The 25274-nt window shown below is 38.1% G+C and overlaps 2 protein-coding genes across 9 annotated transcripts in view; one reads left to right on the top strand and one right to left on the bottom strand.

Annotated features, from left to right (window-relative positions):
- Nucleotides 1-15708, top strand: part of LOC127445872 (vasoactive intestinal polypeptide receptor 1-like) — a 98026-nt gene extending 82318 nt beyond the window's left edge. Inside the window, exons 12-13 of one of the 5 annotated variants that reach the window (XM_051706314.1) lie at nucleotides 7587-7628; nucleotides 11089-15708. In XM_051706314.1, coding sequence (XP_051562274.1) covers nucleotides 7587-7628; nucleotides 11089-11271 — 225 coding nt within the window. In that variant the 3' untranslated portion in view covers nucleotides 11272-15708. Of the gene's footprint in view, nucleotides 1-7586; nucleotides 7629-8213; nucleotides 8644-10616; nucleotides 10656-11088 lie in introns of those variants that run through there. The other 4 variants (XM_051706317.1, XM_051706313.1, XM_051706316.1 and 1 more) reach the window with 4 other exon arrangements.
- Nucleotides 15709-16904: 1196 nt separating this feature from the next.
- Nucleotides 16905-25274, bottom strand: part of LOC127445874 (pituitary adenylate cyclase-activating polypeptide type I receptor-like) — a 44393-nt gene continuing 36023 nt past the window's right edge. For 3 of the 4 annotated variants that reach the window (XM_051706320.1, XM_051706318.1, XM_051706321.1), the window contains exons 4-14: nucleotides 23172-23282; nucleotides 22726-22826; nucleotides 22274-22371; nucleotides 21512-21644; nucleotides 20989-21142; nucleotides 20552-20612; nucleotides 20341-20410; nucleotides 20141-20232; nucleotides 19889-20018; nucleotides 18656-18697; nucleotides 16905-18128 (exon numbers count right to left, since the gene is read on the bottom strand). In XM_051706320.1, coding sequence (XP_051562280.1) covers nucleotides 17940-18128; nucleotides 18656-18697; nucleotides 19889-20018; nucleotides 20141-20232; nucleotides 20341-20410; nucleotides 20552-20612; nucleotides 20989-21142; nucleotides 21512-21644; nucleotides 22274-22371; nucleotides 22726-22826; nucleotides 23172-23282 — 1181 coding nt within the window. In that variant the 3' untranslated portion in view covers nucleotides 16905-17939. The remainder of the gene's footprint in view (nucleotides 18129-18655; nucleotides 18698-19888; nucleotides 20019-20140; nucleotides 20233-20340; nucleotides 20411-20551; nucleotides 20613-20988; nucleotides 21143-21511; nucleotides 21645-22273; nucleotides 22372-22725; nucleotides 22827-23171; nucleotides 23283-25274) is intronic. The other variant, XR_007898060.1, reaches the window with a different exon arrangement.

Raw genomic sequence — 25274 nt, 5'->3', positions numbered from 1 at the left:
AGATGAGCCAGCAAACTCATCCGGAAGCCCGATTGGGGCAGACGAGCGTGCTGGGGAATGGGAGGTCCGCGGGGGGATACCTAGCAGAGACGATCCCATTGGGGTCCCTAAATCGCCCCAAGAGGTGAATGAACAGTAATATTCAGCTCAATGAGCATGACCGTTCGACTCCGAAGAGAAAATCTGAATGAGTGGTTGCATACCAGCTCCTTTTATACCCGTATGTCCGGGGGAGTGGCATGCAAATACCACTCGCCACTTTTCATTGGCCTTTTATCAAAGACCAGAGGTGTCTCTGGCTCCCAAGAGTGAACCCTAGTGTCACTACATCAACACAACGTCGAGTGAGTGACAGATAGGGAACTGATGTCAGTGGAAATGCTTTGACTGAAGGAATAAGGGCAGAGTCTATGGTGGAAAAGAGTACTTTTGGTCAATGACTGTTTTTTGTAATGAGTTCAGAGAAATAAGTGGATTTAGCAGTCTTAACAGCTTTCTGAAAAGCATAAAGTGATTCTCTTAAAGTGTCATATGATACCTGTAATTTGTCCTTTTTCCACTTGCATTCCGCTCTTCTGCAGATCTGTCTTTATGAGTGGATGAAGTCATTAATCCAAGGCTCCGGTGCAAGTTTGGGATGTTTAAGCCTTGGTGGAGCAATAGAGTTTAAGATATTTGTAAACAGGTTGAAATGTTCATCAGCATCTAAGTGCAGCAGAGAGGAGTCCAAAGCCAGGGGTTTACTGGCCTTTTTATAAACTGTGGTGAAGTCATCAATAGTGTGTGTGGTAAGAATACGAGTCCAGCGAGCTGTAGTAGATGGTTTATCTGTTGGAACAGGGAGAGATGCAGTGAAACACAGGTTTGTGATCCGAAAAGTTAATATCACAGAGTTCAATGTCACAAACAGGTATGCCATGAGATAAAACCAAATCAAGAGTATGTCTGTTGAAATATGTCGGGCCGTCTACCCACTGCACAAAATCAAAGGACTCAATAAGATTTAAAAACTCCTTGGATTGGGGTTTAGACACACAGCACATGTGAAACTTAAAATCTCCTAACATTAAAATGTGATCAAAATCTGTGACAATTCCCCCCATAAGGACTGTAAGTTCATCTATGAAGTCTTTGTTAGGTTGAGGAGAGCGATACACCACCACAAACAGCACTGGCTTAAACAGATCAATTTGAAGCAATCGTACTTCAAAACTGGAATATACATCCCTGGGAAGAGAGCGGCATTGAAAAGCGTTATCAAAAACAGCCACTAGACCACCACTGTGGCCGGTAGTCCGTGGGGTGTTCAAAAAAGAACAGTCTTGTGGTACTAATTCAGAGAAAGGACCCAACTCTCCTGGTTTAATCGAGGACTCAGTCACAAATAAAAAATCCAAACTGCGTTAAGTGAAGAAATCGTTCATTATAAAAGTCTTGTTTACCAAGGATCGCGCATTGCTCAATGCCATTCTTTGCAGCAGTCTGTGTTGCATGACTCAGCAGACGGAGGTTATGGTGGTTTACTCCACCTTGGCTAATCCGTGGGGAAATACACGGGAAAGCATGACAGGAGAGTCAGGGCAGATGAGTCAGATCCACCCAGTGATGCGGCGGCCAAGGTCAAGAAGGAGCGGGTAAGTCGGGGATGTGTGATAGGAAGGGACGAGGGAAATAGCGTGATCCATTCAGGTCAGATTTAAACAGTTCCAAAAATGAGCTATGGATATCAAGCAGTGTTTAGTGATCATAAACCAGTATAGGGTAACTATCCTTGTTTAAGAAAACAAAGAGAAGAACAACAACAAGGAGGACTGCAGACGGCATGCCACACAAACCAGCGCCATCTTGAAGGGAGATGGCGGCGTATTCAGGGACTGGCGAGCCCTCTCCCTCTTTCTCTCTTCCCTCCTTCTCCCCTTCCCCTCATCCTGTTTCTGCTCCCCGGAAGTGGGGAATTCCTACCCCAAACCCGGTTCCCCGATTCGATGGGCCGTTCATCCCGTCAGTTTTCCTAACCCTCTCCACTCTCCCCCACAGGCTGGTGAATCCGCTGCCGCAGGCGTGAAGTCTGGGCCGGTCTTCTGGAGCTGCGGGTAACCTGGGCATTTCCAGGACCGATGTCCCACAATGGAGGTGGAGACATTGGTCCGGTTCCCCGACGCAATCCTGGCCACCCCCGATCGAGCAGGTGCATACTGGATACCTGTGAGTATTAAGGGGGTTACATATCAAGCCTTGGTGGATTCAGGTTGTAATCAAACCTTCATTCACCAAAGCTTGGTGTGGCAGCGGGGGGCATGGTCAAGCGTCCATCCAAAGAGAGAGAAAGTGGTAAGGGCGCTTGCACCTGAGCTAGATTATTTTTAACACCTGTTTCTAATTCCAGTGAGCGTGGGGAGAGCGGCATATAAGCAGCCACGCCACCAGCAGAGCAGTGAGAGAGAGTCTCGCACAAGGGCGTCTACGGTGCTCGTGGAAGATGATTTATATTTGTGAAGCTAATGTGTTTTATGTTCGTGAAGCTAATGAGTTTGAGTGCCTGTGTGCCTCTGAGACTGTTGAGTTTTGTGAAGCTGTAAAGCATTGAAGTGGCCGATTAAAAGCCTTACCTATCTCTGGAAAACCCGCTTCCCTGTGTCCTCCTTCCCTTCTGTTTGTAGAAACCCTCACACTTGGTTCAATCCGAGGCTTTGGATACAAGCTGGCGGTTGAAAGTTAGGTGTGTGTATAGGGATATTTATAATTACCCCTTAGTGCCCGTCACTATTCGATTCAAAGCATAGAATAGAGGTGGCGGCTACTCCCCTTTGTACTAATTTTCAGTACGAATTGGCCAGAATTTACAACTTTATTGAGGGGAATTCATGTGGATGGTCCTTTAACAAAGTGTATCGGTATGTGGGGTGCGATTCGCTGTCTGGGGATTGGTTCCTTTCTTCCAGGTGGGAGAGAGCAATGTGTAGTGTAGATGCAATGGCATCATCAGTGGAGCGGTTGTTGTGGTAAGCAAACTGCAATGAGTCCAGTGAGGCAGGCAGCACAAAGCAGATGTAATCTCTGATTAGCCTCTCAAAGCATTTGCTGATGATGGGGGTCAGAGTAACAGGACACCAGTCATTTAAGCAAGTGATTTTGGATTGTTTTGGTACAGACACAATGGTGGATGTTTTGAAGCATGTGGGGACTACAGACGAGGAGAGGGAAAGGTTAAAAATGTCCATAAAAACACCAGCCAGTTGGTTTGCACACGCTCTGATGACGCGACCCGGAATGTCATCTGGACCCGCGGCTTTACGGATATTCACTCGTCGGAAGGATCGGGTTACATCCGCTACAGAGACAGAGAGTGAACTAACCTCTGTAGCTTCGGCAGCAAGAGCTCTCTCCCCAAGGGCGGTGTTTTTTCCCTCGAAACGAGCATAAAAATTATTTAGTTCATCCGGGAGAGAGGCAGTGGTGTTCACAACGGAGTTTTTATTCCCTTTGTAGTCCGTGATGATATTAATTCCCTGCCACATGCATTCTAGAGTCAGTGGTGTTAAACTGTCCTTCAATCTTGTCCCTGTACTGGCGTTTGGCTGCTAGTTGATAGTTTTGCAGAGGGCATAACTGGGTTGTTTATGCTCCTCCGCATTCCCGGAATTAAAAGTGGAGGTCCGCGAATTAAGTGCCACACGAACATCGCTATTAACCCATGGTTTCTGGTTGGGGTAGATTCGTATTGTTTTGGTCAGAACAACGTCCTCTACGCACTTTCTGATGAAACACATTACGCTATCATTACTCGATGTCGTCATCAGAGGCGGACCGGAACATCTGCCAGTCCACGTGATCAAAACAGTCTTGTAGTGTAGAATCTGATTGGTCCGACCAGCACTGGATCATTCTGAGGGTGGGTGCTTCATGTTTCAGTTTCTGCCTGTAAGCGGGCAGAAAGAGAACAGAAGAGTGGTATGATTTGCCAAATGGTGGGTGGGGGATGGATTTGTAGCCATCCTGGAAGGGAAAGTAGCAATGGTCCAAAACCCGGTCCCCTCGTGTGTTGAAACTGATATGTTGGTGGTATTTTGGTGCGATTGATTTGAAATTGGCTTTGTTAAAGTCCCCAGTCACAATGAACGCGGTCTCAGGGTGCGTGGTTTCCTGCTCACTTATACTCCCATACAGTTCCTTGAGTGCTCGGTCTGTGTCGGCTTGTGGGGGGATGTACCCAGCTGTGGTAATGACCACTGTGAATTTCCTCGGTAGCCAGAATTGTCGACACAGAAGCATGAGAAATTCCAGGTCAGGAGATCAGAAGACTTGATAGAATGTACGTTCCTCTGATCACACCAGGATTTATTGATCATAAAACATACACCACCATCGCTCTGTCCGCTCGGTGCAAGGAGAACCCCATGAGTTCTGGAATCTCCGCAGACATCCAAGTTTCTGTAAGGTAGATAATGCAGCAGTCCCTCGTCTCTCATTGGAAAGAGATCCACGCTCTCAGCTCGCAGAGCTTGTTGTCCAGAAATTGAACATTTGCCAGTAGAATACTGGGTAGTGGGGGTCGATTTGCATGTCGTCTTACTCTAATGAGAACGCCGGCTCTATTTCAACTTTTGCTTCTGCGTTTCCGCGGCCGGGCAGCCCAGACAAAGGGCTCCACTGGCGTGTTTGTAAACAGTGGGTCAGCATTGAGGAATTTGAAGTCTGGTTTTTGGTGTGCAATTGCAGAACCAATGTCCAAAATTGTTTGTCTATTGTATACAATAAGGCAGACAACATCCAAGACAAAAACATAAGAACTGTAAACAAAACAAACAAAAAACTGCAATGTTGTGTCGGAGCTCGCAGCGTAGCAGCCATACTCGGCACCATCTTGAGTCCAGTCCAATTCTGGTGGACTACACAACGCAATATACAGAAGCAGTGCCTATGCACAACATCTCAGCATGTAGTGTTGTGGAGGCACTCTTTAGAATAATCTCCTGAGTGGGGATCCCGAATGAAATCCTCACTGATCAGGGCACGACGTTTATGTCACGTACACTATGTAAATTGTATGAATTTTTGGGGATTAAATCAGCGTTTACCACCCCCAAACGGACGGCTTGGTCGAACAATTTAATCAGACACTAAAGAATATGATTTGTAAGTTTGTGCACGAAGATGCTCGAAATTGGGACAAGTGGCTTGATCCCCTATTATTTGCAGAACAAGAGGTCCCGTAAGCCTCCACAGGGTTCTCCCCATTTGAATTATTGTATGGGCATCAACCGTGCGGTGTGCTCGACGTCCTACGGGAAAATTGGGAGGAGGGACCTTCAAACAGCAAAAACAAAATTCAGTACGTTCTTGACCTGAGAGCAAAAATCCACACACTGGGGCAATTAACACAGGAGAATTTGCTCCAGGCTCAAGAACGTCAAAGCCGGCTGTATAAAATGGGTACTTGGCTATGGGAATTTGTACTGGGAGATAAATTCCTTGTATTACTCCCCAGATCGAGTTCTAAATTACTCACCAAGTGGCAAGGGCCCTTTGAGGTCACACGGCAAGTCAGGGAAATTGATTATAGGTTAAACGAAAGGATAGAGGCTGAGCACATCAGATTTACCACCTCAATCTCCTAAAACCATGGAGAGAGGCCATCCCCGTGATGTTGGCGATGGAAATTCTGGAGAGGGAGGAGCTCGGACCAGAGGGGAACTTAAAAGCCACCGATCGAGTCACTTACGGAGACCACCTCTCACCGTCACAAGTCACGTAGGTTGCCAGGTTGCAAGGAGAATTCTCAGATGTGTTCTCGCCTCTTCCCATTCTTAAGAATCTTATATAGCACCATATTAAAACTACCCCAGGGTAGTGGTACGTAGTCGTCCCTACCGATTACACAAGCACAAAAAATAAGTGGTTCGGGAAGAATTAAAGGCCATGCTAGATCTTGGAGTAATAGAAAAATCCCACAGTGACTGGGCCAGCCTGGTGGTGCTGGTCCCGAAGAGTGATGGCTCGGTCCAGTTCTGTGTGGATTATAGAAAATTCAATGCGGTGTTTAAATTTGATGCATACCCAACACCTCGGACTGATGAACTGCTCGATCAGTTAGGCGCAGCTCGCTTTTATTCGACACTGGATTTAACAAAGGATATTTTCAGATCCCCTTAACTCCCATGTCCCGTGAAAGGACAGCATTTTCCACACCGTTCGTATTACACCAATTCGTGATGCTTCTCTTTGGTTTGTTCGGGGCCCCGGCTACGTTTCAGCGGCTCATGGACCACATCCTCAGACCGCACACTGCATACTCTGCTGCCTATCTGGTTAATATCATTATTTATAGTAATGATTGGCAGCGGCACCTGCAGCATCTGAGGGCTGTCCTGAGGTCATTGAGACAAGCAGGACTCACGGCAAACCCAAAGAAGTGTGCAGTTGGGCGGGTGGAAGTATGATATCTTGGCTTCCACTTGGGTCATGGGCAGGTGTGGCTCCAAATTGATAAAACCGCAGCGATTGCAGCCGAGACCTAAGACCAAAGAGGATGTGAGACAGTTCCTGGGGTTGGCTGGCTTTTATCGTAGCCAATTATTTGACCATCACCAGCCCGCTGACTGATCTCACTAAAAAGGGGGTACCTGATCCGGTCCAGTGGACGGAATCGTGTCAGCAGGCGTTCACGCAGGTGAAAGCTGCATTTTGCAGCAGGCTGCTCTTGCATTCCCCTTACTTCTCTCTCCCTTTTTTGTTGCAGACGGATGTGTCGGACAGAGGGTTGGGGGCTGTATTATCCCAGGTAGTGGAGGGGGAGGAGCGCCCCATGCTGTTCATCAGTCAGAAGCTCTTAGTGTGGGAGACGAAGTACAGCACGATTGAGAAGGAGTGCCTGGCCATCAAATGGGCGGTCCTCACCATCCAGTACTACCTGCTTGGGAGAGCCTTCACCCTCTGTTTGGACCATGCCCCACTCCAATGGCTCAATCACATGAAGGATGCCAACACGTGGATCACCTGTTGGTATCTGGCTCTCCAGCCTTTTAAGTTTGAGGTGGTCCACAGGCCGGGGGCGCAGATGGCTGTGGTGGATTTCCTCTCCTTAACAAAGAAAGCTAGAGACCTGTCACATATTTTTTGTTGTGTCTTTCTTTAGAACCACATCTCTATCCACAAAGTGTAACAATCAAGTTGGAATTAAAGGAAATCAAATTGGAAACTGTGCATTCTAATCAATGCCCCACAGTGATTGCAACACTAAACCAACACCATAGTATTACCCTCCATTACACCAGTGTAGGTTTATAACCTTATGATATTGAAAACTGAGGAAGTAGCTATTTGAGCAAGATAAAATAAAGTTTGATGAGATATTATGTCCACTTTTAGCAGCCTCATCTAAAATAACTGGTTTCATTCAAGTCAGAAATATGATGTAATCACCTGACTTCATTAGTTTACATCAACAAAAGTAATTTTTGAGGTTAGATCAAGTAGAAATAACTCCTTAAAGTAACAACTGCTTGTATCAACTTTTAAAAGTGTACTATGATTGTTCATCCACCCTTATTGAGACTTTTGTACTGTTTTTCTGTATTATGTCTTAGGGTTTTGTTGTGGCTCTGTTATACTGTTTTCTCAATGGAGAGGTAAGCCAAAAATTTTGCCTTATTGGAATAATGTGCAAAATAATAAGAATATTGTAAATAGTAAACAAATATTAATTTACACTCAAAAAAGTATTTTTTGCTGCTTGTTGAATTCACTTAATTAAAATGATCTAAAGAAACAATTCTAGAACATTTTGTCACTGTCATGTGTATTCTGTTGATTCATGTCTTTTATTTTGAAATGTTTTGTTCCTGTTCCCTAGTCATGTAATGTCTTGTTTTCCCTCCATGTTCATGTGTCATGTTTTCATTGGTTTATTGTTTAATTATCTTGTTATCAGTTCTGTTTGTTCATTGGTTTATGTTCTCCCATGTCTTGTATTTAAGCCCTCATGTTTTCATTGTCTAGTGGTCAAGTATTGAATGTGAATGTGAGTGTGAGTTTAGAAGTTTAGAAGTTTATGTCAGGCCATGTTTATTGTCAAGTCAAGTTTTTGTCAAGTCAAGTTTTTAGTCAAGCCATGTTCATGTTTATATTTAGTTAAGGTTTTTGGATTTCACATTCTGTAATTAAAACTGCACTTGGGTTCTCATCATCTTCGTCTTCATCATCATTGCCAGCAGCCAGCACACGTTACAGAATACTTGACCACCCATGAATCCAGCAGTTTTACTTCTGTGCCTTCGTCAGGGCAATCGTCCCCTGGAAGACTATGTTGAGAACTTCTGTGGTCTAGCCTGCCAGGTGGACTTCAATGAGGTTGCCCTCAAAGACTGTTTTAGATTTGGTCTGAATGAGTCCATTTCTTTTTTGATGTCTGGCAGTCGCAGTTCCCTCAGCCTGGCTCAATATATCAACCTCGCCCTACGGTTCATCGGTTCCCCGTTCACTGTGGGGGAGGCGGATGCCGAGCCAGAGTTCCACGTCATGGCCGCCGCCGAGCCAGAGTTCCACGTCATGGCCGCCACCGAGCCAGAGTTCCACGTCATGGCCGCCGCCGAGCCAGAGTTCCACGTCACGGCCTCAGCCTGCTCCATGCCACGTCACGGTAACGCCTCAGCCTGCTCCATGCCACATCACGGCAACGCCCCAGCCTGCTCCATGCCATGTCACAGCAACGCCTCAGCCTGCTCCATGCCGCCGCCGAGCCAGAGTTCCACGTCACGGCCGCCGCCAAGCCATGCCACGTCACGGCAACGCCTCAGCCTGCTCCATGCCACGTCACGGCAACGCCTCAGCCTGCTCCATGCCACGTCACAGCAACGCCTCAGCCTGCTCCATGCCACGTCACAGCAATGCCTCAGCCTGCTCCATGCCACATCACAGCCACACCTGAGCAGTGGGACCTGGAGATGGTTCCCACCCTTATACCCACCCTTAGTTCTCCTGAGCAGGCAAGGGGAACTTTCGGCCCTCCGATCCTGCCTGGACCCTCCGAGCCCTGGACTTCGCCTTGGCCTGTCGGTCCATCGACATTGCCTCAGCTCGGCGTTCCCTCGGATCCACTACGGTCCTTCAGCCTGTCGGCTGTGCCGGGGTCCCTCCGGCTCCTCCTTGGTCTGTCGGTCACCTGGCTCCGCTTTGGCTCTCCGATCCTCTGGCTGCGCCTCGTCCCTCCGATCTGTCAGCTTCACCGGGGACTTCCTTCCCTACGGCTCCACCTTGGTCCTCAGTCCCACCAGCTCCATCTCAGTCTTCCGATCCCTCAGCTCCGCCTTGCTCCTCCGAGCCTCCAGCACCGCCTTGGTCCTCCCTGCCATCGGCTCCACCCTGGCCCTTCGAGTCTTCGGCTACTCTCCGGGCACCACGTTCCATGGCTCCGCCCCTCGAGCCTCTCACGGCTCCACCTTCCATGGCTCCGCCCCCCATGGACTTTGCCCTGGTCCCATGCCCCTCGCCCTTTCTCACCACGCCACTCCCCACGCCTCAAGACACCCCCCCCCCCCCCGCTCCCTACAGAACTTTGAATTTATGTCATGTTTTACGTGTTTTGTCAGAAGCCACCCCTTAGTAGGGGGGATATGTCATGTGTATTCTGTTGATTCATGTCTTTTATTTTGAAATGTTTTGTTCCTGTTCCCTAGTCATGTGATGTCTTGTTTTCCCTCCATGTTCATGTGTCATGTTTTCATTGGTTTATTGTTTAATTATCTTGTTATCAGTTCTGTTTGTTCATTGGTTTATGTTCTCCCATGTCTTGTATTTAAGCCCTCATGTTTTCATTGTCTAGTGGTCAAGTATTGAATGTGAATGTGAGTGTAGAAGTTTATGTCAGGCCACGTTTATTGTCAAGTCATGTTTTTGTCAAGTCAAGTTTTTAGTCAAGCCATGTTCATGTTTATATTTAGTTAGGGTTTTTGGATTTCACATTCTGTAATTAAAACTGCACTTGGGTTCTCATCATCTTCATCATCATTGCCAGCAGCCAGCACACGTTACAGTCACAACTTGATTTTATTGTTCTATCCATTTTAATGTGTAAAATAGAAGTGTTCTTAATCCATTTGAGTTGGGACTACATGATTACTTTTTGTGGCATTAATGTAGCATTGAAGAAACTGGGCAGGGGATTTAAAGGAATAGTTCACAAAAAAATGAAAATTATCTTATTTACTAACCCTCGTGCCATCCCAGATGTGTATGACTTTCTTTCTTCTGCAGAACACAAATTAAGATTTTTATATTTTTATATCTCAGCTCTTTACATCCATACAATGCCAAAATTTTGATGCTCCAAAAAGCACATAAAGGCAGCAAAAAAGTAAAAATCTTCATTTGTGTTCTGCTGAAGAAAGAAAGTCATACACATCTGGGATGGCATAAGGGTGAGTAAATGATGAGAGAATTTTCATCTTTGGAACTATTCCTTTAAATTTTCTAGGGACTGGATAGGGAGAGTGCATTTTAAAATTAAGTGTTATTTTATGTGTTTTGTGCAAGATTAATATATAAAAGGGGATACTTGTCAGCATTTAATGTTTGTTATGTTGAGATTTAGAAGAGTTTCTGTTATGTTGGAGTTTTAGGGGTTACTATTATGGTGAAAAGTGGAGCTTAAGCTAACGATGAAGACAGGTAGATATCACAATAAATTAATTGCTTGCTTCGTTGAGCAATTGTTGTACTAACCATATTATAGTTACTAAACTAAACTTTGTAGTGCTTCCAACTGGCATGTATTTACTGTAGCATGCTAGCTTTCACTTACACTAGTTAGTACATAAAGAAATAAAAAAGATTCATTTGAGTTACATTGACAGGTCTAATTTTATTGGGTTTACCCAATTCAACTTGGTTCTTTCTACAAAAAGCATTTGTGTTGAGATTAAATAGTAATTTTAAGTTAAGTAAACTCATTTCAAACATGTGGAACCACTGTCCATGACTGAATCAAGTTCAGCCAAAGAGCTATTTTATTTGTTTTATTTTATTTGTAAAACATTTTTGTGATTTTTTGTGATACTGCTTTCTAAAGAAGTACACACATTTGTGTTTCAGGTACAAGCAGAACTAAAGAAGAGACTATGGAAGTGGCAGACACAAAGTTATTTGAGATACAGTAAGAGGAGACGAACCCTCTTTACTGAGAGCAGCACAGTCACACAAATCTCAGTTTTAGAAAAATCCAGCCCCAAGGAGCTGCCCTTAATTGAGTCCCAGAACAGTGTGTCGACTGTCTGAAAGCAAGGGAGTTCTACAATTAATCTATTTCTCACTCTCACTTGCTGTTTCTCTCCCTCTCTTTTTCTTCCATTAAACCTCTAAATCAGAAGAAACTAGGCATAAATCTATTTTACATTTTGATATGGTGATAAATTGGTTGCTAAATCTATCTAGAGTATCAAAGACATTCTTCTTATTCCACATCTCACTGAGACAAGCTTTCAACCATATAATGATAAAAAATATTCTCTTTTCATTCATAATACAAAAGCACAAAATCACATTGCCCTGTTTCCCCCTCATTTCAAGTTGGATGACTGGTACTCACTATTTGCAGAGCAATGTTAAATCACATCGCTATCATAAGCAAATAGCAATGATCGTTTAACTATGTAAAATAAATTGCTCTGTCATTTTTATTTCTTATTTCCATAATTTGTCATTTCAGACTTGTCACTGCTTGGCTTGAAAGCTTAGATATAGACATAGAGAAGTTGATCACGGCTATTTGCCTTACTAAACAAAGACCTCACTTTGGATTGTCCACAATTAATAGAAAACAATCAAAAAAGCTATTTTCATATTCATATTCATAATTGCATATTCATATTCATAAACTTTTATTTTGTAAATTGTGTTTCAATGCAACATATTGCACAGTGCACTGGCCCTGAATATATACAAAAGTGTAAAAGGACTACAGGGCATACAAAATATTCTTTCTTGAATAATAGGTATTTTCAGGATAAAAAAAAAAAAATTGTCATTAGATTAATTAGAAAAATTTATTAATTAAAAAAAACAAATCAATATTATTTAAGAGATCGTATGAATTGCGAGCTATGAAGATAATTATGATGATGAATAATTGTTTTTTGAAAATGGCCTATTTAAGAATTATTTGCAGTGCACACATCTGGAGCACTAGATTGTAAAGTTTATTGTTTGGTAGAAATATACTTTTGTTGGTTTTAAAAATGTTTTATGAATGCTAAATGTATTTATAAATATGCTTGCTGTACTGAAAATGTCACATTTTAGGCCTGCCTGGTGTACTTTGTCTACATATGAGACATTTGTACTCTATTATTTGGTGTGTTTTGAATATTAATGTAGAGTTTCATTGCTATATTATTCTTTTCTTAAATAATAATTCAAACAGTTAAATAATTTGTGTTGTTGTGGAGACACACTTCAGTGTTGTTACATACAGTATTTTGATTTACAAATCAAGTTATAATCCGACTAAGCAACTAAACCAATTGTTTGAAATTTTGTTACAGTAGTAGATATGCTTAATGCTTTTCGAGAAAAAAATAAATAAATAATAATAATAATAATAATAATGTTTTTGTGAGTCTGGAGAAAACAAGAAAAATATGAAATTATATCATTATAATTAATTTTAATTTAAAGAGTTTACATAAAATATAGAGTTTGTTTTTTCCCCCACATTATGTCTTTATTTGAATATTCTATATTAACATCAATGCCATTGAAATATGAGTGTTATTTATATTAACTATGAACAACCTCAAATGTTTTTGCACCATTTGCTGTGGAGACACAGTCAAAAAGGCATTATACATGTATGGACCATAAATCCAAAAGCAACCAATCACATCAGACTTGTAACTAAAGTTATGTATTTATTCTCTGATTATTTTAGCATTGTGCTGTGTATTGTCATGTTTAGCTTACAGATACCCGTTCTAAGATAACAACCTCTGTTCACCTGATTGTAAGAGTTGTTGCTACATTCACCGACATGCCTTAACGTAATCAGTTATCAGATGTGTATCAGTGTTGTTGAAGTTTGGATGTGCAAAGTAAATGTATTTTTGTGCTTTGTGACATGATAACTGTTATGGTACTTATAAGTGTGCAAAAATTACCATATGCACTGGTAACGGCACTTTGATGCCCTTTAAGGGTAACTGTACCTAAAAATGCAACTTGTGCATCATTTCTTTGCATTTCAGCTGTGAGCAAAGTAGGTGCACTTGTTAGTTTGTTTTTCCACGATGTTGGAAATCTTATATATATATATATATATATATATATATATATATATATATATATATATATATATATATATATATATATATATATATATCTTAAAGTGACATTGATAACTTATAGACTGCCTATTAACATTTTGTTTGCTGGTATGGTGTGTCTTTATGGATTATATTTGACAGTTTCAGCTTCACTTGTCAAAAAAATGTAATGGTGTTTCAAAATCAATATTCCATAATGTACAAAAAGATTCAATATAACTTAAAGAAAACATATTTTAACATTGTCTAAAACATTCAAATTAGTCTACTGTCATTACAAGTCCCCCAAACTGTAATATTAGTATTCTAAACATTATATTTGTATTTTGCTGTGGTTGATGTGCCAGAACTAAAAAAAAAAAAGACAAAACACTTACAGGTTCCACATGTACTTTTGCTTGAAGTGACACTGTACCCCTAGTAAATTCCCATTAAAGACATTTTCTATATATTACATCTAAATCCATAGTTTATTCTACATATATTAGTTATAATACATTTTTCACACATTTTAAATATACAAGAAAAACAAGACGTTCATCAACTTTAATGTAAAATATTACCTGTTTAAAGCTGACAGTATTTACATCATTTCCCATTAGCTTGTATTTATGTACATTCTAACTAAGGATTTCTGCAGTGGTGATTGCATGTGATGAAAGGTAAGAGCAATATTCTCTGTTCATTGTTGTAAGAGGTATAAAATGTTTTCTTGGTAAGGATTGGGTACGTTTCTATATAGACATGTATAAATCTGTGACAGCACTGCAATCCCACTGCTTTGAATGAAATTATTAGTAGTATTAAAGACATGTCCAACATTTCATGTTTAGTGTTATATACTTTTTTTGTTAGAGCAAAGTGTGTAATTTATTGTTTTTTAAACAACCTATTGTACTGTCATAATTAACAGATGTACATTCATATTTATAAAAAAAAAAAAAAGAAAGAAATTGATGATGTTTCAAGAAAGTGCACATGCTTGTTGCCCCATATGGCTAAGACTAGAAATCTCACTTGTTTTTTGTCATTTTGGTGTGATAGTGTATTTGTATTATCTATTTTCTCTTGGGAGGAAAAACTAAATATTGCTGTACATCAACATAATAAGCCACTCACTTCTTTTTAAGTGCCCACAAAATCACAGGAAATACATGCATCATTCAAGAGGATTAGGCAGCAATGCTGAGAACAATACATTTAAGCATTATCACTTATAGTGCTTTCAAATGACAAAATTACAACTTCAATGCACAACCTTGAAAACAGTCACAAATGCACACTTTTTAGTTTTTGTGTTATTTTGACATCTAAACTAAAAAGGATTTTTTTTCTCTCTGCAGTATCCACAATGCATTGCTTAAGCTTTACTTTTACATGACAACACTTAGCAGATTGTTATGCTAACAAACACACTGATGGTGTCATTGATCTAAACAAGAATTAGAAAATATTAAAATATTACAGATGTATCAGATCTGTTATGTAACAGACAATATTTAAATCGAAAATAAAGGATACATTCAACACTTATTAGTAAAACATAATAATTGTTTGTCATATGCCAAAATTGCATGTTTTCGAATAAAAGTAGTTTTACATCTTCGAAAAAAGCTCTCAAAACCTTGAGAGAAGCATAAAAAATGTAAAATGGTCCTACACAGATCACACAGTATGTCAGACTAGGGTTGACCCTATCACATTTGTATTAATAATTGTAAACACTAAGCTTAATCGTTCCACTTAAAGTTTGTTCATATTTGTCAAATTCAAATGCTTGATAATGCAATTACTCAAAAAATCTATAATACAGTACAATTTTACATATAAATAAATACTGATCTTGTAAAACATACAATCTACATTATATATATACATATACACTACCGGTCAAAAGTTTTGAAACACTTGACTGAAATGTTTCTCATGATCTTAAAAATCTTTTGATCTGAAGGCGTATGCTTAAATGTTTGAAATTAGTTTTGTAGACTAAAATATAATTGTGCCACCATATTAATTTATTTCATTATAAAACTAAAATTTAATAAAAAAAATAAAAAATAAAAAAAAGTTTTTGAAATTGATGACTTGGACCAAATAATAAAGAAAAGCAGCCAATAAGTGCCCAACATAGATAGGAACTCCTTCAATACTGTTTAAAAAGCATCCCAGGGTGATACCTCAAGAAGCTGGTTGAGAAAATGTCAAGAGTACATGTCTGCAAATTCTAGGCAAAGGGTGACTACTTTGAAGATGCTAAAATATAAAACAATTTTGATTTATTTTGGATTTTATTTAGTCACAACATAATTCCCATAGTTCCATTTATATTATTCCATAGTTTTGATGACTTTACTATTATTATACATAAAATTATAATAAAGAATAAGTGTTTCAAAACTTTTGACCGGTAGTGTGTATATATATATATATATATATATATATATATATATATATATATATATATATATATATATATATATATATATATGTCCTTGTGTGCCTTTTACATTTTGCAGTTACCGTTTGAAAAACAAGGCATTTGTTTTGTGATAGATCCGTTCAAGCACTGTAGTCACAATGCTTCACAAATGGAGGATGTAAATGTAAACAGTTTCTAAAACAAGTTTTGTAAAAAATAAAATGTTTCATCATTTTCATTATACACTGTATATATTTTGAAAATGATGCTGCATTTATGAGTGTAATGTAAAACAAGATATTCACAAAAAAGCTAATTATTACCAAATTCTCACTGTCAACTTTACTCATTTTGGACATGGTTTTAATATCAAATTACAGATGAAAGAAACATACAATTTAGTTTTAGCATTACTGAAAGAAATTGAAGTTTCAATTAAATTTCTGAAGGCCTCTTGGCTTACTGAAGCATAATAAAAGCACTTTCACAGAGGGATGCTGTTGTGTTGCAGTTAATTTACGTCAAAAACCAAACAATTCCCTCTTTTGTGCAAAAAGGCACTTGAAGAAAAAAAACATCTTCAGTATCAGCTGCAAAGATTTTACATCTTTTGCAAACTAGAACAGTAAATGACGTCTTATGGGGTTAAATATCCAAAATAATAATAATAATAATAATAATAATAATAATCTTTGGAATCTTAAAAGTGCTCTATTTGTAAATGCTTGATGTTGAAATATTATACTAGAGATATTTCTTTTATGACATTAAATTACAAAATGAGCCAAATATAAAAGATTATGACTCAGAACATCTATCCGAAAAGTTTCAAAACTGTTATGTATAATCATGAAATTTAGCTTAGTTGAACTTGTTTAAATTCAATTATTGGCATCGTTAAGATTCACAATTCTTGTAAATTCACGGCACCAGGGTTAATAGTCATTCTAAAAGTAGGGAATAAACATGCATATGACAAAAATATTAATCCCATGTTATCCACTTATACTGTATATTATTATGCCAAATATTGTGGCATAAGTTTTGTTGCATTATTTTCTAATTGACATTTTCTGTACTAACGGCTGTTTAAAAAACTAGAAGCACATTTAACCCACATTTAAAGCACAAGAGGATTCCACCCATGAAAACAAGTTGACAAGTTACTCTTTGTTTTTTGTTTTTTAATGAGGTATCAAATGTTAATTTTGCTTATCAGGTCCCACAGGATAACAATCAAACCTAACCTAACAAAGGCAGAGAAATATCTATAAAAAAAAAATGTATTATTTATTTATTTATTTTTATTCAGATCTTCTGAATACAGAAAGATATTGAAATCAAGCTTAACTTTAAAGGCTGTCAATGTTACCCAGAGGCTTTTAATCCTCCTATCAAGATTCAGAAAATATGTTACATGAAACTGTAGTGCCCAAGAATGATCCACTCAGATATTTCAAAGAGAAATTTACCAGATGTGCGCCATCATTTGTCCTTAAACTTAATTTTCCAGCAGTTTAGTCCTACAATTGAGATATACATCATGAAGATAACATATTCACATATTAAATGACTGTGATAAGTCTGAGTATCAGAATCAGCGATTGATTGAGCCATTGTGAAAAATACGTAGTTTGTTTTCCTTCACAGTCAAAGGCTTTTTCGTCACATTTTCCTTTACTGGGACACCAGCTTTAACGTGTCTTTATCCTCTCCAACTGCATCTTCGAAGATGAAACAATGTATCACATTGAGAATCTTGGAGCTTTATTAGCATAGAGGAGACACAAATAAAATATAAGACAAAAAGAAACATCACAGAGACTGATGTGGTGTTTATATGTACAAAAAATATCCACCTTGTTCTCCTTTAGCTGAGCCTCAGTTTTCTGAATAGAAAACACATCCTAAATACTATTGTTCAAAGCAGCGTCTTGGTATATAATTCCCTTCCTACACAGAATCAGATGAAATAAGTTTCATCCACAAGTCCATTTCAAAAGTATCCATCTTTGCTTGGTGAACAATAGATGATTGCTTGGGAGATCCTCAGATTTCCATATCCAAAGCCTGTCGTCTATGGAGGATTGACTAACATATAGTTCAGTCTCAAAAAAAAGAAAAAGAAACAGGACTCGGATGTTGATATAATTATGTAGCTCTAGTTCTGAGGATTTTGGCTTTCAGTCTATTCTTCTGAGCACTCATGTGGCTTGTGTTTCAGCCTGAATGCTGGACATGCGGATCTGTGAGCTGCTCTTGCTGAGGATAGAGAGTTGGGTGCCCCCATTCACACCACTACTGGCCAGCGACGGATGCCTGTGCTTCATATCCACAGCAAAGTACCGGTTCACTGTCCAACTGCGCCATTTCCTTTTGATTTCCGACTGCACCTTTGGGGAGAAATTTCAGAGGGTTATTAAGCTTATTGGATCCTACAGGAGTAGATCTGTGCATCTCTATCCATGCTAGTCATGGATAATCTTGAATTTTAAAGCAGTATGGTTAATAATTTACATCAAAGGCCAGTGTAAAGAGAACTACAATGAGAAAGAGCCTCACTAGAGAAAAGGTTATTTCCATCACAAGCTGGAGAGCTTTGAAACTAATAAAAACATTTCTTTAGTTCATATAGTGTTGCATGGTAGTATCAGGGTACTCAAGCCTCAAAATACTGTGGTGACAAAGTATTCTATAAATAGTAGTATTGTAAATATTGTACTAAGGTAATTACTGTTGTTTGTATGGTATTAATATGATTTGCTCTGCCAAAATTTTAATATTATTTAAAATGTAAAGTTATGTCTGCAATAACATAAAATATTATAGCATGGGGAGCATGGTTCACTTTTAATGTCTACCTAATTTTTAAATAAATCATTAAATTATTATTTGTATTTATTATTCCACTGGCACTTACCTCTCCATTGAGAAAGCAGTACAGAACAGCTACTACAAAACCCTTAAAAGAACAGAGAACATTAGATAAATAAATAAAATAACAAAATCTTTGAAGTTCACAGATATTTGGTTATGCATCACTAGAAATTATCATCATTAACCTCGTGAGACCCCTGTGTACACATAAGTGGAAATTGTATTTTGGCTTCACTATATGAAATGGACTAATCTCAGTTTAGAAGACTCTGGGCTGTCAGTAAAAGGTTAAACTTTTTCATGTGACAAAACAACATAGTGCCGATCACAGTGGAGTTTGTCTTTGGGAGAAACGCCAACAAAACTACATCTGGTAAGAATCCTAATTACGTTTTTAATTTTAACATTGAAACGTATTTGAGTCAAAAGATTCGAGTCTCTAATTTCATTCGATATGCCATTTTTAAAATGTGAGCAATTTATCGCCCAATGCCACGCTGCTAAACACAATGTTCACTAATGTGTTCTTTAACACATTTTTTCTTTAGAAATATTTACTGTGCATTATCACATTGAGAATCAATGGATTCATCCAAAAGCTGAAAAATGTTGCTTTCAGAGGCTTTATATGGAGTTAGGATAAAAATAAGATGCATTTAGAACTGCTCTGAGACTAGTGCAGACAGACAGCATACTGGAGGTTAAGTCATCCACTAAATAGGGAGCAAGGGAGCATCTTAAGGGCATTCAGTCCTAAAATCTGATCAAAAGTTTAGTTTCAGGCTGCAGACGTTGTTTGAACTACTCAACATGTTTGGCAGACATGGGAAAATGGCAATCAGTACATAGATACAGAATTTATAATGTATAATTTTATTTTAACATGGTTGGTAGTGATTAAATGATGCTGGCCATTACTTTGAGTCAGAGTGAATTATGCTAATTTCTGATGTAATGTCTGTAACATGCCTCAAAATCATCAATAACCAACACTCCTGGAAACATAATAAACAATTTGATTAATAAAAAATTTAATTAAATTAAAAAATAAGACTTTCTATAGCTTGGTATTATTCAAAATTTCACAACTTAATCCTGCTGTCCACATATGTTGCCATAAATGTTTTTTTTTTGCATGTTTATTAGGTTAGTACACCCTGAATTAAGTAAATTAAGTATATAGAGATATACTACAATTATAAACAGAATTGCTAGATATATAGATATAGAATAAACATGAAATCAAAACATAAAATGAAAAATGGGGCTTATGTACCTGAAAAGAGCCAAGGCCAAGTTCAAACACAAGCCTTTCTCTCTTGCTGACATCTTCTGGTGTGAAAGCAAACACAGTATAGTGGATACCAAATAGCGGGATGAGGAGAAGAGTGGAGCGGGCCAGACGCCTGTCAATCACACAACACACCATGATATCATATTAATAAGACTCCACATCTGAATTTAGTGTCATTCATTATAAGAATGGAAATATATAAAACACTTTGCATAAATTGTGTATAAGACTAACAAATAAATGCTGGACTCATTTCCTCCAATATCTGGAGACTGCAGCTTCTGCACCAGGATTATAATGATGCCAATGAAGAGTATAAAGTTGATCTGAGAATAGAAAAGACAGTTTGCATGATATACAAATACAATATATGAATAATAAAGTAAAAAATGCATGCTTTATTGAGTAATGAAGATATTTTTAGATACTCTTACCATGATGGAGGCAAGAACAGGACCCTTGATTACCCACCAGATGGCAGCATTGTCATTGATGTCCCAGCACCTGCAGGCAAGGTCATTTGTCCTCACATAAAAAGGTTTTTACCCTATTTGACCTGTTTTTCATTTCAAGCATTTGTTTAGAAAATAAAGTTATTCTTTTCAAATAAGGATATTAATTATAGATAATGTGTATAAATCTTACCCAATGTTATCAAAATGCGCTCTTAGCACAGCCCAGACAGCCACACATATTGTTGGAGTACCTGAATGGGAAAACATTGGAAAATCAAATAAATATATAAAGCTTACACGGTAATTTTAGTGCATACTGTACATTGTCATGAGAAAGTATTGGCCCTCTTCCTGATTTCCTCTATTTTTGGATAATTGTCACAGTGAATTGCTTCATGGATCTTCATATAAATGTAATACAAAACAAAGAGAACCTTTGTTAACACTAAATTATAATTGTATTTATTTAATAATTTATAACACTTAGTTTTATATAATTTTTTGTATACCTTTCATTGTGAAAATTATGCAATAATAGAGGAAATCAGGTAGAGGGCAAATACTTTTTAATAATACTGTATGTGTGCAGAAGTGTGTGTATCTTGCATGTGTGTGTTTGTGTCTTACCCCATCCAATAATGGTGTACCAGTAGAAGTATCTTTTCTCAGGAAAGAATGTCTCAACGAGCAGAGTAAAGAGATACAATCCCTCGATGAACAGCCAAAAGTAGTTTGACAAAACACAATAATGGAAAAATACCATCACCGTCTTGCACTCCACCTGCACAATCAGCAACATATATTAACCAACTTTTTCTTTGATTATTACCTAAAGTGCAATTTTCTTAACATTTTCCAGCTAAAATATCCTTACTTAAAAATATAACCCCCTGGATAATTATACTGTTGTACATGGTAACATCCAAAGCACATTTAGCTTGTTGGCCTAAGGAAAAAGCAACTGTGAGGTGAATACAGAGACCTCATTATCTGAAGCAAATTAAAGCACATAACAGCAACACAAACGTGTCATTCTGAGACTAATTCCTTCCACCAAGTAATAACATGGGCAAACCGAGATGTTAATGGGCTCATCACCATGACTGTCTGTGTATTTGTGTGTGAAGGGGGGAGAGAGACAAAGACTCACTGTGTGTATAAAGCAATGGTTGCTGTCCTCCTCTGCATATAGAATGCCGTCCTTGATGAAGACTGAGATGGCCCTCAGGATAAAGGACACAAACAGGTTCATGTGAATGAAATTCCTGGTGCAATGTAGCTTCCTGAGGACAAAGCCAAACAAAATAAACATAAAACATAATATATATATATATATATATATATATATATATATATATATATATATATATATATATATATATATATATATATTATACCAAATGACATTTATTTTGAAAGAAAGCAAGCACAAGAAAATTGTTCAAGCAAAATATTTCACAAAAAGAAGTTTGTTTTAAACTATAAAATGCTATTAAATTATAGGACAATAGATATATTGTTCAAATTTAACACTTTATGGCTGTCAATTGTTAATTAGAAAAGATGACACTTGATTTGATGTACAATGCAATGACATTCATACATTTAAAAGAGTTGTTTACATTTCCTTTTTGTGGTAAATATAAGTAAATTTTGTCTGTATATTACTGTGTTAGTCCAATGCCATATTAAAAATTACAATTTACAAATATTCAGAAATTGTACTGATGGTCATCAATTAAGATCAGAGAATTTTTGAAAAGTAATTGACAATATGTGCTAAAAACATAGCATTTTTCTAAACACCTTACTAAGTCATATATGGCCCTGTTCTTTTATCACCTCTGATGGGGTAGATGATGTTTCATGACCCCGTTCTGAGCAAACAGGTTGACCGAGGTTGACCTCTTACCTGAACCTGCAGAGAATGACCATGGCAGTGGTAAGAGACACCAGAGAGGTGCTGTAGCCCACAGTATACAGAGCCTTCACTGAAACATAGTACATGTCCTGCTCAACAAGAGAGTAAACACAAGTTCACAAGTTAATGCAATATTACTCAGATCCCATTCACAAACTTAAGTAATGTGAAAAATCTTGAATTTCTTATTCCAAATATACAGGTCAGTTTATAAAGTATACTATACGGTATATTTATAAGATCCAATAACATGCACCACTACAACAACATCACTATATTATAAAAAATCTAGTTTAATATTTTGATTTTAGTCACCAAATTCTAAAGACCACCTCTCTATAATGAATGCCCATGTCTTTGGATATTTTAGAGGAGACAGAGGAAAAGAAGAAATAGAAGGAAAAGGAAGAGGAAAAGGAAAAGGTGACAGATACAGTACTTACTGGACTTGTCCCATTGTCATTAAAAGGGCAAACATCAACATAGTGAGGGAACATCTCTGACCAGCCATCCTCAGTGCAGTTACGACTCACCTTTCCAAAGTCTATGAAGAAAAGAGCAAAAAAATTAATTAATTAATAATAATAAATACTATTTAAAAACAAATATTTTCAATGAACTATTTTATTTTTACATTTTCTGAAAAAAAAAAAAGTAATAGGTGTTTGCATCAATGTTCTGGTTGCTTACTGACCCAAGTCAAAAGATGACCCCACCCCCAAGATATTCTCTTCTTCAATGTAAGTAAATTAAACAATTTTTTACCATTTATTGTCCAACAGGCATAAATTATTAATCTGATCAATGAGAAAAGTAATAGAACACCTTTCCTCAATATGCCTCACAATTTCATTTATCTTCTTAACAAGCAACACTAACTAGTCCTCACCATCATTTTCTTCAGTCATGACATCAAACAGCTCAGGGCAGGGCATCCAGACCACCTGACCAATTCTGACTGGCTGCCAGCAGGTGAGGTTGTCCCACATCCATCGACAGACTGGAGAATGAAAAATCAAAAAATCAAAAAGTATCATAACATTTAATCCCTGCCTTACCATTTAACAATACACTAAACACCACTTAAATAGACAGTACTGTATTTAAATAAATGACTTTATGTAGTCAGAATTGATCTTCTGCAGCCAGACATGGTCTGTAGGCATCTGAGGCTGAAACTTAAACTGATTTCTGATGGCAGTTCTGTGATTGTAAGACTTTGCCTCTGAACCAGTTTTTATTGGGGTATTTGTTTCACCTGAGAATTGAACAGCCTAGTTTAAGATATATTTAGATATGCTACTTGAAAGCCATTCTTATGATACAGTGAAAATCAGCACAAACGACACTTCCCATAAAGAAACATACTGTAGGCATTCAATAAAAGCAATGTCACAGCATTTTTGTGTGTATGTATTATCAAACAGTGCCTTTGAAGTCTGTTTTTAAGGAAAGTTTTAATTTTGTAAATTTTTGAGCAAGACGCATTGCACTGAATATAAGTAAGGCTGTGATTCATTCACAGGTAATCACAGACGTGCATGTTTTCAGACCAGCATCACAACTGCGAATGTGACATTGCTTTTATAAAACAATTATATAAACAATAAATTAATATCAAGTAACTTAAAATTTTATTTTAGGTAAAACATGGCCAGTTATTGCTCTGCAAGCAAAAATAGCTCCAAACAAAGCCAAAGCTAAACTGTTGCATTTCAAAGAACAATGCACAGATTTAATGGGCATGAGTGAGTCTCAATCATCTCCCTAGCTCAGTAGTCAGGGCACTGATCAGGGAGTCGGCCATTTTAAGGGCTATCTCAATCGCAAAATGGTTCCAGTGCACTAAAAAAAGGTTTACTCCCTAAAAAAATCCCATTTGCACTGTAAAAACCAGGGAGCAACGTTGCTCAATGTGTCCCTTAACTGGAAACGTCGCCATGTCTTCTGAAGTCTCTAACGGCATTAGAAGATGAGCACAAGTGTAAATATATCATATCAAAGCCTTATTTTCCCTTTAAAAGAGATGTTTCTGTAATATCTTTCATCCATAATGACCAGGAAAAGGGGAACAATCTTTTAAATATTAGAGCTGTTAAAATTAGGTTTAAAATACACTCCTTTATATTTGTATTTCTTTATTTAATGTCATTTATCTTTCATAATAATACTGCACGTTTTAATATCTTAAAAGAAAATGAACGATAGTGTAATTTTTACAGCGATGGAGCTTCAATGCGCAAGCTTGTTATCGTGTTGCAGATGATTGAGTCCAAAGTGTCCCAGGGTTCAGTGGATTAACACCCTTACCAGTGCACGAATTTGGTGTTCACGATATACTGATTCACGACATAGGGAGCTGATTGAGACGCACTTTATGATTTTTCATAAATGAATACATCAAAGCAATTGCCAGGACTTTTTTCTCTTCTCCAAATTCATGTTTTCAATGGTTATTGTGCACACCTGCAGCTTTCTTGCCTGGCAAACTCGTAAAATAATAGGCTACCTCTGTCGTGCTTTCTGCAACGCTTGACACTGGTGTTTAGTGGAGCGCTGATGCCTGGACATGTGCCATGTGGAAGTCACTTGAAAACCTATCTTGAATGCCACGAACACAGACAAGCGGAGTGGTACAAAAACAGTGACGATTCTCAATGCTGTTATACAAAATAGCAGCACTCTACAAAAACTGTTTGTCCGGAACTGAGGTAAGAATACAGTTGTTTTATCTAATAAACCAATTTTTTTATTATTATTATTCTCTTTCTCTCTGTCTCCCTCTATCTACAAATACAGTAATCACATTCTGTCATAATTCAATGATTCCACTATTGCTCTGTGCTGTGATTGTGTGTTTGTGTGCGTGTATATGAGCATGCAAAACATCTTAGCCTATTTATTTATCCCTTTATCTATTTTCATTTTTGCATTGCTCTTCAAAACTCCCTCTAGTAATCTATTCAGGGGGAGAGAGACTGTCACAGTAAAC

This window comes from Myxocyprinus asiaticus, chromosome 9 (assembly GCF_019703515.2).
Source record: "Myxocyprinus asiaticus isolate MX2 ecotype Aquarium Trade chromosome 9, UBuf_Myxa_2, whole genome shotgun sequence".
NCBI lineage: Eukaryota > Metazoa > Chordata > Actinopteri > Cypriniformes > Catostomidae > Myxocyprinus > Myxocyprinus asiaticus.
The sequence above is the reverse complement of the archived record's forward strand: the minus strand, read 5'-3'. Positions and strand labels throughout refer to the sequence as shown.